At 47.1% G+C, this 21234-nt stretch overlaps 1 protein-coding gene across 1 annotated transcript in view; it reads left to right on the forward strand.

The window, feature by feature from the left end:
* LOC146073385 (uncharacterized) overlaps positions 1–21234 on the forward strand; it is a 79624-nt gene that overhangs the window by 22879 nt on the left and 35511 nt on the right. Inside the window, exon 5 of the mRNA XM_083180563.1 lies at positions 8467–9022. Coding sequence (XP_083036689.1) covers positions 8467–9022 — 556 coding nt within the window. The remainder of the gene's footprint in view (positions 1–8466; positions 9023–21234) is intronic.

Below are 21234 nucleotides of genomic sequence, written 5' to 3' on the forward strand. Positions count from 1 at the left end.
CAATACTTATTAATCCCTTGAGTCACTCTGAGGGCCTGAATGCAGCGTATTTCATATATAATTAAGGTAACTTGTAACACCACAATATGCATTCAATGGATACAATTTTTTCCTAGTGTGAGAAGTTTTTTTTATAAATCAGTCCTGATAGTCTGGAGCGGTCTGACAAGTGGATTTGGGGCACTTTTTCCCTGGGACGAAATGTCTGTTAGGAACTAGAGCTGCAATATAACAACATTCAGTGACAATGGGGCTGCTGGTACTGAGCTCTGTAATATACAGCTGTTCTCCTGGTGCAGGTACTGAGCTCTGTAATATACAGCTGTTCTGCTGGTGCCGGTACTGAGCTCTGTAATATACCGCTGTTCTGCTGGTGCCGGTACTGATCTCTGTAATATACAGCTGTTCTGCTAGTGCTGGTACTGAGCTCTGTAATATACAGCTGTTCTACTGGTGCCGGTAATGAGCTCTGTAATATACAGCTGTTCTGCTGGTGCTGGTACTGAGCTCTGTAATATACAGCTGTTCTGCTGGTGCTGGTACTGAGCTCTGTAATATATAGCTGTTTTGCTGGTGCCGGTACTGAGCTCTGTAATATACAGCTGTACTGCTGGTGCTGGTACTGAGCTCTGTAATATACAGCTGTTCTGCTGGTGCTGGTACTGAGCTCTGTAATATACAGCTGTTCTGCTGATGCTGGTACTGAGATGTGTAATATACAGCTGTTCTACTGGTTTCGGTACTGAGCTCTGTAATATACAGCTGTACTGCTGGTGCCAGTACTGAGATGTGTAATATACAGCTGTACTGCTGGTGCCGGTACTGATATGTGTAATATACAGCTTGTGGAAGTTGAGTTTGCACATCTATGTTGCTAATGCCTCGCGATCATCATGTACGTCATTTAAATACGCAGTTTTTGTAGCTTAGCTTAATGAAAGAATCAGAAATTGATTAATGGCGATCGTGATGCATTACTTACAAATTATTGTGATATTCCTAACACATTCACATTATGTATTTTCATAAATGTTAGGATATTGCAGTCCCCATATTATTGCTTGATATTGCTAGAATCACCGTCACAGACGCAACCTCACTAGACCACTTGGGATAGGCATATGAATATCCTTACAGAGAAATAAAGGTACTTGTGTAGTTTCACGGAGCCACCGCGCGCACAGTCTCTCATGAAACTTGGCAGTTTACCAGACTCTGTTTACTGTGCGCGTGCCGCTCTAGATGTAATGTACGTTATCAGCATAGCGCTGGCAGCAGCAGCGCGCGCTGCCCAGCGCTGACAGGTCATTGTGGCACTTGTAGTTCCATAGTGGACACCCCGGCACACCGCTAACAAACGGGGCTTCTAAACTAGACAAGCCGGCACACCGCTATCAAAGGGGGTGTCTAGATTTAGACGCTAAAGTGTCTAAATCTAGACTCCCTACAAACCTCTAAGAAGGGGGCATCTAAATTTAGACGCTAAAGCGTCTAAATTTTGTTGGGTCTAGGGGTGCACTGTGCAAAACACTATTATACCTGTTCACAATGACACTAGTCAACGTAACAGCTGTCGACCGTGTTAATTTCACTATCCACGCCACCCCGAAGCGTGGCGAGCGCAGCGAGCTCCACGAATCTAGACACCCCCTTTGATAGCGGTGTGCCGGCTTGTCTAGTTTAGAAGCCCCGTTTGTTAGCGGTGTGCCGTGGGCAGCACGCGCTGCTGCTGCCGCCAGCGCTGTGCTGATAACGTACATTACATCTAGAGCGGCACACGCACAGTAAACAGAGTCTGGCAAGCTGCCAAGTTTCATGAGAGACTGTGTGTGCGGTGGCGCCGTGAAACTACACAAGTACCAAAATAAGGATTAAAAAGGGTTGAGATTACCTGAAGGGTAAAAAAAGGGGCAGACTAGATGGGCCAAATGGTTGTTATCTGCTGTCAAATTCTATGTTTCTATGATAACACCACCTGGGCAATAAGGAGGTGAACAGTATGACAGCTTGAGGTGAACAGTATGACATTTTGATGGCAGTACTTAAAGGCAATTATGAATCATAAGGGTTAGAAGGCAATGAGTCCCCAGTGTTTGATGTGTCCCTTGTCCTTATGTGTGATCCTATGTAGTTTTGTTTGTGGTTGAGAAGGACAATTACAGAAATGTGCTCAGGGGAAAGTAGCATAAGGATTAAAATATAAAGAAATACTTGCAAATAAGGTTTCTTTTTTATAAGTTAAGAATTAACATGGGGATGAGACCAGCATTCATGTACTGGGAGTATCTATCCTTTTACAGCACTGAAAGAAACAAGTAATAAAGGGGGGTAAAAATAGTATGCATCCAAATAAAATCCAAGGAAATTATAGGAAATAGAAAATGGAAAGGAGGGGGGGGGGGGGGGGGAAGGGAGGCGGGGGGAGGGAATGGGAGGTACACAAGCAATAAAATAGTATTGAACACAGAGGGTGTCACATCGTATTAGGAGGAAGTGAAGAGAGCACCACTCTAGAAAACACATTGGGCAGTATTCAATGAGGCCAATTCGCCAAGTGTCACGGCGAATTTGTGCTATTTTCGCGTTGGAAGGTGATTTTTTGTGTCAGACAGTTAATCACCCTATTCAACGTGCACTTTTCGCCATCTTTCTAAGTGATTTTCACTGTATGTATATAAGGGGACACATCTTTTCATGGTGAAGTGGAATGTGAACTTTTAAAATAAAAGGTTTTTTTTTTTTACATTTGGTTTAAAAAAATCCGGAATTTTATTCTGTGAAGGGGCATATTCATGTATTATATAATTTAAATTATTATTATTATTTTTTTTACACATAACAGCCAGCAGGGGGTTGGGAGCCGAGAGCCGCTCATTAGATATTCATATATTCACTGCTCCCGATCATTACATATGCACGATCAGGAGCAGTGAATATCCGGTCCCTTGCTGGCTCTCCCGGGGGGCAGCTTGTGCTGCCTGGGTCCTGGGGAGCCCTCCTCCCCTCCACATACATTCTGGGGCAGGCAGGGAGACTTCCATCTCCCTGCCTGCCGCCGTCCCCCGGCTCCCTGCGGGACGCCGCAGGGGTTAAGATTCACCATCAGGGGCAGCGAGCCCCTGCGACGTTGAATACGGGGATAGCAATGGGACAGTGTGGCTCCGGAACACAGCGACTGTGCAGCGAATCCTAAACAGAATTCGCTGCTCGCTGTGATTATGTTCATTGAATACTGCCCATATAATTCTGAGTGTAGGCTCACAGATTAAATTTAGTATTTATTCATTCACTTATTCTTTCCCCAATAAAGTAAAACACATACAATTTTTTTTTTCAATAAGGAGGCTGACTATTTAATAGTTAGTAAATATATTATTTAATTAGCACTTTTCATTCTTCTAGTATTGAAAATAGACACTTCACAGTAGATCACCAACACAGTAAACACATATATCACCCATACGAGTTAGAAAGGGAACTCCCCCTCCCCCTATTGCATCTATATAAGGTGCATTTTCAAGATAAAACATAGAAAGGAAATAAGGGGACACAAAATGTACTCTCCAAGTAATGAGAAAGTATTAGCCAATATGATAAAAATATCGGAGGAGGCTCCTCATCAAAATAACCAAGTATCATGAGAAGGATAAAACCCCAGATATGAATGCGGTTACTAAACCATGTGGATATATATAAACATGTTTATAAAGGATAAAGACAGAACTTGGAGTTAGAGGAAAGAGGAGTAAAATTGCGAATAATGTGAATAATATGTTTTTGTGAGTTCAATTTCAATGTGATGAAACAAGCAGGAACCATGAACTGTAAATGTCCTTTCTATGTTTATATGTGGAAAAATGCAAGAAAATAAAATGTTATAACAAAAAAAAATCTCACTAGATCAATATTAATATCCATAAAGGTACAGCTCCAGAGCTATCAAATAAATTGGTGTGTGTGTATGTATGTGTGTGTGTGTGTATATATATATATATATATATATATATATATATATATATATATATATATATATATATATATATAGAGGGGGGATGGCGGCACTCGAAAATAAATGGAGACCACGCTTGGTTTGACCGACGTTTCTGTGCCGACTGGCACTTTTATCAAGGTGCAGGAACAATTGTTCATGTTCCTAAGGTCCCGGATAGCCCTACTAACCATTATTAAGGGCAGTATCATCCATGGATTACATTTTTCTTAAAAAAAAAAATTTTTAAACTTTTTTGCTATAAATGTCCTACATGGAAAATATCCAGCGACTAACAGACGTTTGAAAAATATGCAGATGCACTAAAAATGTTATTGATCACAGTGCTATAACAAGATGGCCAAATGGAATCAAATAGACTTAGTTTATACATACTGATGCCCTGCACAAGATCTATATCAATTCTAAAGGAAGCATGCCAACCCAAGGTGCTCATTTAGCCCTCTGGGGCTGAGAGTTTCCAAGGTGAAAATCCAGCGGCATTCTAACTGGAGTAATCTCAATGATCTGTCACCCCCTCTTTTTAGGGGGGGTACATGATGGGATTACTCTGTAGCTCAGAGAAGAAAGGTTATGCCTAGCCTCGGCAAAATGCCGGGCTACTGGTTGTTCGTGGTGACCAGATTGTATAGCAGCTTTAATGGCTGACCGGTGGGCAGCGGCCCTTTCTTTAAAGGGCCTATCCGTTTTCCCCACGTAGTGTTTGCCACAAGGGCAACTAATGAGGTATATAACGAATTTGGTGTTACAACCTAAACGATGACGTATGAAAACCTTTTTTCCTGAGTATGGGTGGAAAAAAAATTCACCGGGTACCATATAGCTACATGTTGTGCAACCTGTGCACTTCACGCAACCTTTCTTAGGATTTCCCCAAAATGGGACATGTTTCTCCTGAGGCAAAGAGACATCATTCTTCACTAAAAAGTCCCTGAGGCTCCTACCCCTTGTGTAGGAGTGCATAAGGGTCTTTTTATTAAGTGATGGAAGAGAGGGATCTGTGGCCACAATTGGCCAATACTTTTTGGAAATTTTGCCTATGTTTGCACTCTCTGGGTGGAATAAGTTGACCCAAATAAGTTTTTGGTCATTTTTTTTAGCTGAAGCCCGTGGGATAAGGGACTCATCCTTAGACAGATTTAGCACTCTGGCTTTAGCATTGAGTAATGCAGGCATTCCATAACCTCTTTCACTGAATTTCAAAATCATGTCTGATAAAGATTTTTCCAATTCTCCCGGATCACTGGTAATCCTCCGCGCCCGGAGCATTTGGGAGAATGGAAGGCCTTTTTTGAGTGGGACAGGGTGAAAGCTGGAGTTGAGTAAGATATTATTTCTGTCCGTAGGTTTACTGTACAGCTGTGTTTCTATCTTCCCTTCCACGATCAGGATTTTGACATCCAGATAGTGGATGGAGGAGCTGTCTGACTCATATGTAAATTTGATGGGGGAACCTGTTTTGTTGTGTTCATTGATAAGGCCATGTAATATGGTAATATCACCCGCCCAAAACGCCAGGAGGTCGTCAATGTACCGTGTGTACAATATTAACGACCCCCTGGTTGCCGGGTTGTCAATGAACAGTGCCCTTTCCACCACGAACATATAGGAGTTTGCGAAAGATGGGGCCACCGAGGACCCCATAGCGCAACCCTGTTGCTGTAAAAAAAATGAGCCATTAAACATAAAGTAATTGCGGGTAAGGGTCATTTCCAACAATTTAAGAAAAAAAATTATTTCTGGCCCGGTGTACAAGGGATTGTTGGTTATTAATGCCCTAACTGCGTCCAAGCCTGCACTGTGCGGTATGCACGTGTACAGGCTTGTAACGTTGATGGTACACATGACACAATCAGCTGGCACTTCATGAAGACCGATTAATTTCTTAAGAAGGGAATTAGTATCTTTGAGATAGTAGGGATCACCCTGCACACATGGCTGTAAAAAAACATCCAAATAACGAGAGATTATTTGATAAAGAGACCCCCGGGCAGAGATGATGGGTCTCCCCGGGGGTTTCAACGGGTTTTTGTGGATCTTCGGGATGGAATACAGGACCGGCACAACTGGGCATCCTACTGTGAGGCTATCCCTAGTTGTCTTATCTATGAAGCCATTGTGCAATGCCTGATCCAGTATTCCATCCAATTCCACTTTATAGCCAATCGTTGGATCTTTCAATAAGGGTAAATATGTGGAGGTATCTTGTAATTGTCGATTTACCTCAGACACATAATCAGCAGTGTCTTGAACAACAATTCCCCCACCCTTGTCCGCTGCCCTTATGGTAATCGAAGCATACTCACTCAAACTTTTAAGGGCTGCCCACTCAGGTTTGGAGAAATTGGAGTATGTTGGTTTAAGGTCCTTGATTAGCTTGGCCGTATCTTGTTCAATCATCCTTGAAAAAGTCTTTATAGCAGGATTAGCTGAATGTGGATCAAACTTAGAGGTTTTCTTAATCGAGCTTGGTAACATGCTGTTGGTCGGTATTGAATCTTTGTCTTGAAAGAATTCCTTTAACTTGAGATGTCTTTGCAGTTTGAACTGCTCAACTTTGATGTTAAAGGCATCGGGCTTGGTCGTTGGAACGAAGTTGAGGCCCTTAGATAGCACGGTTACCTTGGTCTCCGAAATTGCCCGGGATGAAAGATTAAATATTAATGTCGGGGAACTCTGGATGGCTGAAATCTGGTCTTTTGCCCGCGTTCTTTTATTCTGGCCCCCCCTCCGCGTGTACTTCCTATACCGGGATCTGGGGTGGACCTCGGGCGAGCCCCTAAAGGGGGAAGACCAGTGTTAGTGGTGCTGTGGTCTCCATCACTAGCAGAAGACTGCTCATCACGGGAGGACTCTGAGTTGAGGCCAGGCTTGGTATACCGTTTGCCAAACCGCTTCTTAAATGGCCTACGTGGGGGTTCGCCACCTGTCAACCAGGGGTAAACCTGGTGTTTATCATAGTCCTGATTTACTTTATCCCGGTTTTTTTTCTTAAAGGCTTGAAGATCTTTTTTATACTTGTCCATCTGAGTGGACAATTTCTCCATCCAATTGCAATTGCAGGACTGATCATTGGACAGTGTCACCTTATGCAGACTTTCAAAAGTGACCAATTTGCTCCGAATGACCTCTAGCTCATGTTTGACCTCCTCTATGACTGCCACCATGAGGTCAAACGAGCAGTTATTCAAGATGGAAGTCCATACTTTGCAGAAGGGGATGTTATAGCGTCCTATGGTGGGGACATTGGATACACGGAAGCCACGGGGGATCTTTTTGTCTCTCACGTAGTCAGACAGCATGAAAATAATAATCTGTCTCCCTTCTTTTCAAGTTAACCCACTCATGGTACAGCTGTAAGTGGTCGGGGGGAGCTTGGATGGATGCAGAATCGATGGAGAACAACACTCTATCATAATCCGAATTGGAGTAGCTAAAAGTAGAACCCAATGTCAGCTCTACCCTGGATTGGGATTGCACCTGTGAAGGCTGCTCTGCAGAGGCTGTATCCATGTCGGTATGCAAATGGTGGTTACTCTGCAGATGGGGATCGTGCTTGCAGCACACTCTGTGTGTGTTCACCCGTGAAAAATACGTGACCCACCGTTAACGTGCACACGCTGGTTCTGCTGAACAAGGTAAGGTCCAATAAAAAAGACCGGAATTGGGTGCACTCCTGCCGCTGGATCTGGGTCAGATGCAAGGGCTCAATGTAGAGGTTCGTGAGGAGGCACTCCGATAGATGAGTCGTGGTGGATTAAGTAGATGCTTATATCTTTCGGTGCCCTCCTGGATGAGCCTTGGCTTACGGGGGATGGCAGCACTCGAAAATAAATGGAGACCACGCTTGGTTTGACCGACGTTTCTGTGCTGACTGGCACTTTTATCAAGGTGCAGGTGCAGGAACAATTGACAGTATAAACAGTGAACATTTAAATACCCTTACCTGACTACGTGAGAGACAAAAAGATCCCCCGTGGCTTCCGTGTATCCAATGTCCCCACCATAGGACGCTATAACATCCCCTTCTGCAAAGTATGGACTTCCATCTTGAATAAATGCTCGTTTGACCTCATGGTGGCAGTCATAGAGGAGGTCAAACGCGAGCTAGAGGTCATTCGGAGCAAATTGGTCACTTTTGAAAGTCTGCATAAGTTGAGACTGTCCAATGATCAGTACTGCAATTGGATGGAGAAATTGTCCACTCAGATGGACAAGTATAAAAAAGATCTTCAAGCCTTTAAGAAAAACAAACTTGATAAAGTAAATCAGGACTATGATAAACACCAGGTTTACCCCTGGTTGACTGGTGGCGAACCCCCACGTAGGCCATTTTAAGAAGCGGTTTGGCAAACGGTATACCAAGCCTGGCCTCAACTCAGAGTCCTCCCATGATGAGCAGTCTTCTGCTAGTGATGGAGACCACAGCACCACTAACACTGGTCTTCCCCCTTTAGGGGCTCGCCCGAGGTCCACCCCAGATCCCAGTATAGGAAGTACACACGGAGGGGGGGCCAGAATAAAAGAACGCGGGCAAAAGACCAGATTTCAGCCATCCAGAGTTCCCCGGCATTAATATTTAATCTTTCATCCCGGGCAATTTCGGAGACCGAGGTAACCGTGCTATCTAAGGGCCTTAACTTCGTTCCAACGACCAAGCCCGGTGCCTTTAACATCAAAGTTGAGCAGTTCAAACTGCAAAGACATCTCAAGTTAAAGGAATTCTTTCAAGACAAAGATTCAATACCGACCAACAGCATGTTACCAAGCTCGATTAAGAAAACCTCTAAGTTTGATCCACATTCAGCTAATCCTGCTATAAAGACTTTTTCAAGGATGATTGAACAAGATACAGCCAAGCTAATCAAGGACTTTAAACCAACATACTCCAATTTCTCCAAACCGGAGTGGGCAGCCCTTAAAAGTTTGAGTGAGTATCCTTCGATTAACATAAGGGCAGCGGACAAGGGTGGGGGAATTGTTGTTCAAGACACTGCTGATTATGTGTCTGAGGTAAATCGACAATTACAAGATACCTCCAAATATTTACCCTTATAGAAAGATCCAACGATTGGCTATAAAGTGGAATTGGATGGAATACTGGATCAGGCATTGCACAATGGCTTCATAGATAAGACAACTAGGGATAGCCTCACAGTAGGATGCCCAGTTGTGCCGGTCCTGTATTCCATCCCAAAGATCCACAAAAACCCGTTGAAACCCCCGGGGAGACCCATCGTCTCTGCCCGGGGGTCTCTTTATCAAATAATTTTTTGGATGTTTTTTGGTTGTTTTTTTTACAGCCATGTGTGCAGGGTGATCCCTACTATCTCAAAGATACTAATTCCCTTCTTAAGAAATTAATTGGTCTTCATGAAGTGCCAGCTGATTGTGTCATGTGTACCATCGACGTTACAAGCCTGTACACGTGCATACCGCACAGTGCAGGCTTGGACGCAGTTAGGGCATTAATAACCAACAATCCCTTGTACACCGGGCCAGAAATAATTTTTTTTCTTAAATTGTTGGAAATGACCCTTACCCGCAATTACTTTATGTTTAATGGCTCATTTTTTTTACAGCAACAGGGTTGCGCTATGGGGTCCTCTGTGGCCCCGTCTTTCGCAAACTCCTATATGTTCGTGGTGGAGAGGGCACTGTTCATTGACAACCCGGCAACCAGGGGTCGTTAATATTGTACACACGGTACATTGACGACCTCCTGGCGTTTGGGGCGGGTGATATTACCATATTACATGGTCTTATCAATGAACACAACAAAACAACACAACAAAACAGGTTCCCCCATCAAATTTACATATGAGTCAGACAGCTCCTCCATCCACTATCTGGATGTCAAAATCATGATCGTGGAAGGGAAGATAGAAACACAGCTGTAAAGTAAACCTACGGACAGAAATAATATCTTACTCAACTCCAGCTTTCACCCTGTCCCACTCAAAAAAGGCCTTCCATTCTCCCAAATGCTCCAGGCGCGGAGGATTACCAGTGATCCGGGAGAATTGGAAAAATCAGACATGATTTTGAAATTCAGTGAAAGAGGTTATGGAATGCCTGCATTACTCAATGCTAAAGCCAGAGTGCTAAATCTGTCTAGAGATGAGTGCCTTATCCCACGGGCTTCAGCTAAAAAAATTGACCAAAAACTTATTTGGGTCAACTCATTCCACCCAGAGAGTGCAAACATAGGCAAAATTTCCAAAAAGTATTGGCCAATTGTGGCAACGGATCCCTCTCTTCCATCACTTAATAAAAAGACCCTTATGCACTCCTACACAAGGGGTAGGAGCCTCAGGGACTTTTTAGTGAAGAATGATGTCTCTTTGCCTCAGGAGAAACATGTCCCATTTTGGGGAAATCCTAAGAAAGGTTGCGTGAAGTGCACAGGTTGCACAACATGTAGCTATATGGTACCCGGTGAATTTTTTTTCCACCCATACTCAGGAAAAAAGTTTTTCATACGTCATCGTTTAGGTTGTAACACCAAATTCGTTATATACCTCATTAGTTGCCCTTGTGGCAAACACTACGTGGGGAAAACGGATAGGCCATTTAAAGAAAGGGCCGCTGCCCACTGGTCAGCCATTAAAGCTGCTATACAATCTGGTCACCACGAACAACCAGTAGCCCGGCATTTTGCAGAGGCTAGGCATAACCTTTCTTCTCTGCGCTACAGAGTAATCGATCATGTACCCCCCCTAAAAAGAGGGGGTGACAGATCATTGAGATTACTCCAGTTAGAATGCCGCTGGATTTTCACCTTGGAAACTCTCAGCCCCAGAGGGCTAAATGAGCACCTTGGGTTGGCATGCTTCCTTTAGAATTGATATAGATCTTGTGCAGGGCATCAGTATGTATAAACTAAGTCCATTTGATTCCATTTGGCCATCTTGTTATAGCACTGTGATCAATAACGTTTTTAGTGCATCTGCATATTTTTCAATCGTCTGTTAGTCGCTGGATATTTTCCATGTAGGACATTTATATCAAAAAAGTAAAAAAAAAAAAAAAAAAAATTTAAGAAAAATTTAATCCATGGATGATACTGCCCTTAATAATGGTTAGTAGGGCTATCCGGGACCTTAGGAACATGAACTCCCGGTTTTAGATGTATTAATAATTGGTGCAGGAAAGGCGATAGTATTTTGCAGCCCTTGTAAATGTGTTAAGATGTATCACTGGTTAATGTGTTTTTTACCGTTTTTCTTATTTATGCATTTTTTTGTTTGTTTACTTTTTGTTTAGACGGTTGCGCTGGTGCCGGCTTTTGTTGCCGGGTCACCTAGGCAACCTGACGCACATGCGGTCTCTCCGTGCGTCCCGACGCGGCACCCGGCGCGTGACGTCATCATCAGACGCCGTCTCGGTAGGACGCAGCGGGCGGCACGGACAGATCAGGTAAGGGTATTTAAATGTTCACTGTTTGTACTGTCAATTGTTCCTGCACCTTGATAAAAGTGCCAGTCGGCACAGAAACGTCGGTCAAACCAAGCGTGGTCTCCTTTTTTTTTCGAGTGCCGCCATCCCCCCTCTGCATATTTGGCAGTCAGCCAAGGCTCAGCCAGGAGGGCACCGGAAGATATAAGCATCTACTTAATCCACCACGACTCATCTATCGGAGTGCCTCCTCAGGAAATCTCTCTCTATACAGTGCTATTTTTGTAGGAAAATAGGTTCAGGAAATGTGGGCGGGGCAGAAAGTGGGCGACGAAGTGGGAGGAGCTACAAAAGGGGCGGGGCATTACATAAAAAAACTACATATAATTCCTCCCAACAGTGGCTGTAACATAACAATCCCCAGCAGCAAAGTGGACAATATACGCGCGCCTTAGGCTCGCGCTCAAAAAACAGGGGTGTAGCCTCACTGCAATTGTCACAGCATTGCAGGAAAAGATTACTTTATACCGCAGTTTTGCAACCTGCATTATGTTGCAACCAGTGTTATGTTACTGCCACTGGCCCATTATACATATGCCCCACTCCGTAACGCTTTTTATACATATGCCACACACAGAGATTCCCATTATACATATGCCACACACAGAGATTCCCATTATACATATTCCACACACCGTGATGCCCAATTATACATATGCCACACACCGTGATGCCCATTATACATATGCCACACACCGTGATGCCCAATTATACATATGCCACACACAGAGATTCCCATTATACATATGCCACACACCGTGATGCCCATTATACATATGCCACACACTGTGATGCCCAATTATACATATGCCACACACCGTGATGGCCATTATACATATGCCACACACCGTGATGGCCATTATACATATGCCACACACTGTGATGCCCATTATACATATGCCACACACATGATGTCCATTATACATATGCCGCACACTGTGATGCCCATTATACATATGCCACACACCGTGATGCCCAATTATACATATGCCACACACCGTGATGCCCATTATACATATGCCACACACCGCGATGGCCATTATACATATGCCGCACACCGTGATTGCCATTATACATATGCCACACCGTGATGGCCATTATACATATGCCACACACCGTGATGCCCAATTATACATATGCCACACACCATGATGGTCATTATACATATGCCACACACCGTGATGCCCAATTAAACATACTGTATGCCACACATCGTGATGGCCATTATACATATGCCACACACCGTGATGCCTAATTATACATATGCCACACACCGTGATGCCCAATTATACATATGCCACACACCGTGATGGCCATTATACATATGCCACACACCGTGATGGCCATTATACATATGCCACACACCGTGATGGCCATTATACATATGCCACACACAGAGATGCCCGTTATACATATGCCACACACTGAGATGCCCGTTATACATATGCCACACACAGAAATGCCCATTATACATATGCCACACACAGAGATGCCCATTAAACATATGCCACACACTGAGATGCTCGTTATACATATGCCACACACTGAGATGCCTGTTATACATATGGCCCACACAGAGATGCCCATTACACATTTGACACTTAAGTGCCACTTACCTACATGCTCAATGCCAGGGGCTTCATGCTCAATGAAGGGTTGCGGGCCCACAAGCTCTCACCTGTCCAGCTCCCGCTCCCTGGACATGTCAGTCAGGCTGCCACCAGAGCCTCCCAGGTCACCAGATCCTCTCCTGTCCGCAGCAGCCCCTGATCCAGCGCAGCTCTTGGTCCGGAAGATCCTAGAGAATCCTCAGCGACCCCTTCCTCCCTGCTCCTCTCCGGGCTGCCGCCCCGGCCTGTCCCTCCACGGCCTCCGCTGCTGCTGCGGCGTCCTCCTCCTCTTCCAGCCTCCAGGACTCAGGCGCCTCCAGCACTAGCAGGACACCGCTGGTCTCTTCGCATGGGCACCTCTTCCACTCCGGCCCCTGGCTCTGTGGAGGCCTTCGCGTCCTCCTCCCCCCGGAACACCATGAGCCGCAGCCTAGCAGCCAGCTTAGTACCCGGTAGGAAGCGGCGTCCTCCTCTGCCGCTGCGCATCGCATGACCCTGGTGGCTCTGCAGGCCCCGGCCCGAGCTTCGGCCTCTCCCAGCTCCGCTCCCCGGACTCCAGGAGAGAGACATGCTGCTAAAATTCCTATCTCCCGCTGGACCGCTAGCCAATAGACGCTCACGGTCCAGCAGCCACCAGTTGATTGGCTGCTGGACCGCAAGCGCCCATTGGCTAGCGGTCCAGCGTGAGACGTGAATGTTACTGCTGCACGTCTCTCTCCTGGACTTCATCCATAAACAGCGGGCAGGGGAGCGGGGAGCGGGCAGGCGATGTGGGTGCCGGGCAGCCTGGAGCAGGTTCCGGAACGCCGTTCCTGATGACGTCATTTTTAATTTGAGCTTCAGGAACGGCGTTCCGGCTGAAAAATAGCCCTGTATATATATATATATATATATATATATATATATATATATATATATATATATATATATAAACTTGGTTCAAAGATGCGGCACACCATTCACTTAAACAGGAACAACTTTTAATGCACAAAGTGCTTTGTGCATTAAAAGTTGTTCCTGTTTAAGTGAATGGTGTGCCGCATCTTTGAACCAAGTTTGTCTACATACCTATGCGGGCACCCATGCAGTACTAGAACAAGGAGGTTGTTCCGGACACCCTGGATCATTAGTGTGTATATATATATATATATATATATATATATATATATATATATATATATATATATATATATAGAAAACCATGTAGCCGGCACTCTTCCAATGATGTAACTGAGACCCGGTGCCCACCAATTCCCCGGTGATAAAGACAGGGGAGCTATACAATACCACTTGTAGGTGTCACTCAGGCCAATAAACAGACAGAAACGGTAGCTACCGTTTCTGTCTGTTTATTGACCTGAGTGACACCTACAAGTGGTAATATATATATATATATATATATATATATATATATATATACTGTATATGTGTGTGTGTGTGTATACATATATATATATATATATTTGTGTATGTGTATCTTTCTGTCACTACGTTTACCTAAGCCTGTGCGGTGGTGCACCATATTGCTACCCGGGACCCACCATCTTTGAGCACCTAGCCCACCGCACCACCTACCCATGGTGAGATAAACGTTGATAACCCCCGTTTTTTGGACATGCATGATATTGCATCTGTTGTACTGTATGTGTGCACTTTATGTGTGTTATTTTTAATTGTTATGCCAATAAAGCTTTTTAAGGGTCCAGATTTATTATACATATCGATTGTGATTATCTTCCTTTACCCCCGCAGTTTCTACCACTGCCCCCTTTTCCACATGTAGTCTCCATCTGTCCGGGAAGGGCAGGGGCGTAGGGAGGGCGGAGCCGGCGGAGCACAAGCTCCAGACACAGAGAGATCAAGTGGCGCCGGAGCCGTGCAAACTGTGCCGCCGGCTCCCCCGTCCTGCTCACCCGCTCCCTCCCCCGCCTGGCTGCGGTACTTACAGTGCTTGTAGTTCAGTGTGCGTGGAGGTGCCGGGATTCAGCATTCAGAGGCACCCGGCAGGACGGAGAGGCAGGGACAGTGGCATCATGGGAATTGTAGTTTATATGTTACTGCTCAGACTTTGAGCAGTTAACGATTAAACTACAAATCCCATGAGGCCATGCTTTGCCCTGGGCAAGAAGACTCACACTGAATAAACAGTGGAAACACGCTGCCTGGTGACCTGCCTGCGAGTCAGACAGAGACAGTGCAGTTACAACGATCCTGGAGGGAGACAGCTCTGCAGTTCTCTCCCTCCCCCACCTCCCCCGCATTTATCTAAGCAGCAGCAGCATCAGGAAGAGGACCCTCCGTGATAATGTGTCATCAATGAGGGTAAAGATTCTGTAATGTGGCTTGTAGTTAACTAATACCCCTTTTACACCAAAAACCCTGGTCGGACCCTGGTCTTTGAACACTGGAGTTTCCAGGATCTGACCCTGCTTTATACCCCATTTATACCCCTTTTACACCAAAACGCCGGGTCGCACCCGGCTTTTTTAGACCCAGGTTCAAGCCGGGTGCGACCCGGCGTTTAGTGCAATTTACACCGGGCGACCCGCGCCGCCCCCCCCCCCCCCCCCTCCGTGCTTGGAGATGACAGGATGATGTCATCTCCAAGCGCCAATCACCGCCGCCGCCGGACCGGAACGCTGCTGGGGGCAGCCCAGCACTAAGGTAAGCTGCGGGGCTGCCCCCAGTCCCCACGCACACTCCCCCCGCCGTCGCACAGGAGGTGAATGGATGCCGCACACAGGCATCCGTTCACCTCTCGCCCCCGCTGCTGTCTGCAGAGTATAGCAGACAGCAGCGCCGGCTGTCAGTGTCAGACTGACAGCCCGTCCAACCTGCGGACGCTGCAGTCCGCAGGTTGGACGTTCCCCATTCATGTAAATGGGAGCCGGGTCATCCGACCCGGCGTTCCCATTTACACCGCCCTCTACCCAGGTCCTAGCCGTGTTCTACCCAGGTCAGGACCTGGGTAGAAGTCCCGTGTAAAGGGACACGGCGTTAGGGATTTACACCGCCGAAGATCCGGGCCTGACCCGTCGCTGACCCGGATTTTTAGGCGGTGTAAAAGGGGTATTACACAGCACTTCGACCTGGGTCAGACCAGGGTCTGCACCATTTACACTGAACCTGGGTCAGCCCTGCTATTTCTTCTAGATGTCATTAAAAATGGCCATCAACAGCTCAATTTGGGGCTACAACCCCTTTTTCAAGTATCTCAAACCCCCAGACAGTACAGTTTTACCCTCAGAGTATAATAACCAAGCCCCAGGCAGTATTACCTCTAGAGTATAATGCTCCAAGACAGGTCAGGACAACCTAAGGGCAGAAGCCATCAGGCAGTACAGTATATCCCCCAGACTATAAATACCCCAAGCCCCCCAGCAGGAGAGTGTGTGACAGGCATATATATATAGAGTGGGTGACAATGAGCTTCCAGTTGCCTGCACTGGGTAGAATGGAGGGAGGTCATGTAGTGGGGGGCTCCCCTCTCCTCTGCAGCTAGCGCCACACACAGAGCCAGTGACCCCTCCGGTCATGCCTGTGACCAGCATAGGTCACATGAAGCCGCTGACCCCCAGGACTACCTCTCCTCTCTCTCTGTATGTCCCAGCTATTCTACCGAGGAGGGCAGAGGACTCAGTGGAAAGAGGGCGGCACTGGGAGTTGTAGTCTCCCCAGGCCTTCCATTTCTTATAGCAGCGGCACATACGATCCGGAGACTACAATTCCCAGCGGGCTGTGCGGCTACCGCGCACTTCGCACTTGTCTATGCTGCTGCCCTGGTGAAGGGGAAAACAAGACGAGGAGGCTTCGGAGGGATAAAGCTGCCAATGCAGCAGAGTGGCCGTGCATCAACAAATCAGCCAAGTTCCCATCCGCTGCTCAGGTACTACCTGCCTCATCCCGTGCTGCACCATTTACACCGGCCTCTACACGGGTCCTGACCTGGGTAGAGGACCCATGTAAATGGACATGGATACACCCCATTTACACCGCAGATGATCTGGGTCTGACCCGCCGCTGACCCGGATTTTTCGGCGGTGTAAAAGGGGTATAAATTGGCAGCTTATACAGATAGTATTATCTGTTAGTATTAATTTCACCTCCTGCAAACAAAATGGAGTGTGTGTGTGTTTCTGTGTGTTATATGCGTGTATGTGTAGGTGTAATATATATGTGTGTGTGTGTGTGTGTGTGTGTGTGCAAGGCCACTGGAGGGAGGTAGGTGGGAGCAGGGAAACCCCCTGGATGGAGGTGAGAGTCGATCCCCTCCAACCCCCTCTGCCCGAGCGACTTAGCGGCTGCCGCATCACCCCACCCCCCCACCCACTTCACATGCCGCCTGCACCAAGCATCTCCCCCCTCCCATCCCCCGGGACCCTCTTACTTGCTGCAGGAGGTGCCCGTCAAAACGCTTATGTTGACTGGCTGTTTCCTGTCTCCTGCCGCCGCAGTAGACCTGAGCCGGCCTGGCGCCCAGCAGGTGAGTTTGAGACCACAGCCTCCCTTCAGCACTGCAAGTCACAGAGGGCCAGATGTATTAAGCTTCAGATAGTGATAAAGTGAAGAGTGATAAACAACCAGCCAATCAGCTCCTTCCTGTCATTTCTCAAACTTAGCCTGTAACATGGCAGTTAGGAGCTGGTTGGCTGGCTGTTTATCACTCTCCATTTTATCACTTTTTGAACTTTGATACATCTGGCCCAGAGTGAGCAGTTATTTACATCTGCAGAGTAGCCTGCAGCCCGCCTGCGGTCCCTCCGTCACCATACACACCCCGGCTGTGGCGAGTCCTTTCTGGGTTGTGGGTGGCACCCACTGTGTGTGTGTGGGGTTTGTGCTGACCACTTGCCTAGGTTGCCGGGGAACCTTGCACCGGCCCTGTGTGTGTGTGTGTGCGTACATATAAATGGAAGCATGATGGCTCCCGCCAGCAGTGTAACTAGAAATGTTGTGCCCTCCTTCCAAAAAAGTTTTTGGTTTTATGTGTCAAATGTGCAAATGGGTATTATGGTCTGTTATATAGTATGTAATGGGCATGTGACTTAATGTGTAATGGGCATTACGGTGTGTCTTATAATGTTAGGCTGCGCCCGCTTTTCATCATGCAAGAGCCCCGCCTACTACAAATCGGGGCGGTGCGAAACATGCCCTTGCTCCGGGCACCGTGGCACCTAGCTACACCACTGGGGAAGGGATGCTATACTGTACATCTTGGATTTCCCAAGATCATACCAGTTTCTTGCCTTCCTCTTCTGGGAAGAACCCAGATTTTCTATTTTTGAAATATAGCAACGCCAACCCCAGGGCCACTTCCTTGTGTTTTCCCCCAGGCTGAAAATTGCCAGCCAGCCCCTGGGGGCTACCCAGCCTTTCATAGCTCCCAGCTCACTTCCAACATATACAGTATATTAGGGCGGAGTCAAAAAGTTGAAACGTGCAAAAGTGTCTCGCTCTAAGTCAATATCTTCTGTTCAAGACACCTAGGGCCAGATTCTATAAGCTTCAAAAGTGATAAAATTGAGAGTGATAAACAGCCAGCCAATCAGCTCCTGCCTGACATTTTTCAAACACAGTCTGTGGCATGGCAGGTAGGAGCTGATTGGCTGGCTGTTTATCACTCTCCATTTTATCACTTTTGAAGCTTATAGAATCTAGCCCCTATAGTTTAGCTTTTTAGGTGCAAAAAACGAAAGTTCCGATCTAGTTAAAATTATGTCAGGACGTCTTACAGTGGTTCATTAATATACCTTAGCACAGTAAAAAGAGTACGAGCTTGTCCTAGTGCAATGTTACTGACTTTGGCGGGGGGAAAAAAATCCCTGACCCGCTTTCATGGTCACAATTGTGAATATTGTGTGTTTTCACCCGAAAGTGTTTTTTTTTTTTTGGGGGGGGGGGGATTGGGGAGGGGTTTGCTCTGTAATTGAGGGGCAAAAAATCAGGGTAGATCCCTTTTTTGTTTGCCCTTAATAGAATAGTGCACCTCTGTGTCTTCCAATGTCCAAATCTTTACCGAATGCTCCAGTAGGTTCAATAAACAATGCATTACGCTGTTATTTGGGTGCAGTATTTTATACACTTCTGTTCATTGTTCTTTCATTCAGGGTTGCCTACCCTCCTGGAATGGCCGGGAGGGTCCCGGAAATAGGGTACCCCTTCTGGCCCCCCCGGAAAGGGTGGCAATCCTCCCGCATATCCCCCCATCACGGGGGGGTGGCGGTAAAATGCTGCAACCAAGGCATTTTAGCCCCCCCCCCTCCCCCGCAGTGCAATGCCTGAAATACCGGCATTGCATGGCGTGGGGCGGGGCTAAAATGATGCGACGCTGTAGGCACGCCCCCCAACAGGACATCATCAATGTGGCCCCACCCCCGAACCGTCTATTTTTCACTCCCGGATATGGCCCCACCCCCTGCCTAACAGAGCTGGCTGTCCTCTCCCGGAGAGGGCAGCTTAAAAGTTGGCAAGTATGCTTTAATTGTGGCAGTTTACTTTAAACATGAATATGGGGGAGGGGGCATCAGAAACTTTTTTGCATGGGGTAGCAAATTTCTAGTTACGCCTCTGATAGAGGCTGTGCGCACAGCTTGGATTCATGGGTGACAGGGAAACTCCCAACTGCACCCCACCCCCTCCACAGGACACTGCCAGCCTTGGGCAGGAAGCGCGAACGTCCCAAAACAAAACGGACGTTCCTGCGATAAGCGCAACAGTTGGGAGCATACTTGCCTACTTTCGGAAACTGGTTTCAGGGAGATTCCATACCTCACACGGTTAAAACCAGGACCTGCCACGCCAGAGGCGTGGCTACTCCGGGATGGGGGTGGGGCTACACAGAAGGTGGGTGTGGTCTCCAGTAAAGTGGGCATGGCCAAGTGCAGTGACACCCATTTTCTTCATTTTTTTTCTCTGGTGGCTGGCCACTAGCAGGCTTTGCTGGCCTGGGTGGCTCTTGTGCGGACCACGGGCAGCGGTGCTTGGCAGGCCTCTTAGGCATGATTGTGCCAGGCTCCGCTGTGCTGTCCAGATAGGGATTGATTATTCTGGGGGTATTGGGAGGGCTATGCAGGGGATTGGGGGGGGACTAGCGGCTAAAAGGTGAGCCTCCTGCCAGCTACCAGCCTACACATAACACCCGCGCACACACAAATACAGACAGACACAGGACAGTGTTCTCCTATACACAAACACACAATGCCAGTGTACTCACACACACTAACAGGGATCAGTACCTAACTATATACACACACATACAGGGGTCACTACCAACCTACACACATACAGGGGTCACTACCAGCCTACACACATACACACACACACACACACACACACGGGTCACTGCCAGCCTACACACACACACACACATATATACACACACAGGGGTCACTGCCAGGCTACATACACAGGGGTAACTACCAGCCTACACACACACACACACACACACACATATATACACACACAGGGGTCACTGCCAGGCTACATACACAGGGGTAACTACCAGCCTACACACACACACACACACACACACACACACACACACACACACACACACAGGGGTTGCTGCCAGCCTACACACACACATACATACACACAGGGGTCACTGCCTGCCTACACACACACACACACACACACACACACACATACACACACACACACACATTGGCCACTACCAGCCTACACACACACACACACACACACACACACACACACACACACACAGGGGCCACTACCAGCCTACACACAGGGGCCACTACCAGCCAACACACACACACACACACACAGGGGCCACTACCAGCCCACACACACACACAGGGGCCACTACCAGCCTACACACACACACTCACAGTGGCCACTACCAGCCTACACACACACAGGGGCCACTACCAGCCTACACACACACACTCACAGGGGCCACTACCAGCCTACACACACACACACACACACACACACACACACAGTACCAGCCAGCTTGGAGGTAGAAATACTGTCATCATGCACCACTAACCTGAGAACGGAGCACTCAGCACTGCACTCCTGCTCCTCCCCCAGCCTGTCCTCTGAGCTGCTTCCTGTTCTAGCTCCCGGTCACTCCCCCTGCCACTGTCTTCAGCCTGCCCTGCAGCTTCCTCAATGCGGGGGTGAGGTGAAGACTCC

The sequence above is a fragment of the Crinia signifera genome, chromosome 4 (assembly GCF_055691185.1).
Source record: "Crinia signifera chromosome 4, ASM5569118v1, whole genome shotgun sequence".
Classification (NCBI taxonomy): domain Eukaryota; kingdom Metazoa; phylum Chordata; class Amphibia; order Anura; family Myobatrachidae; genus Crinia; species Crinia signifera.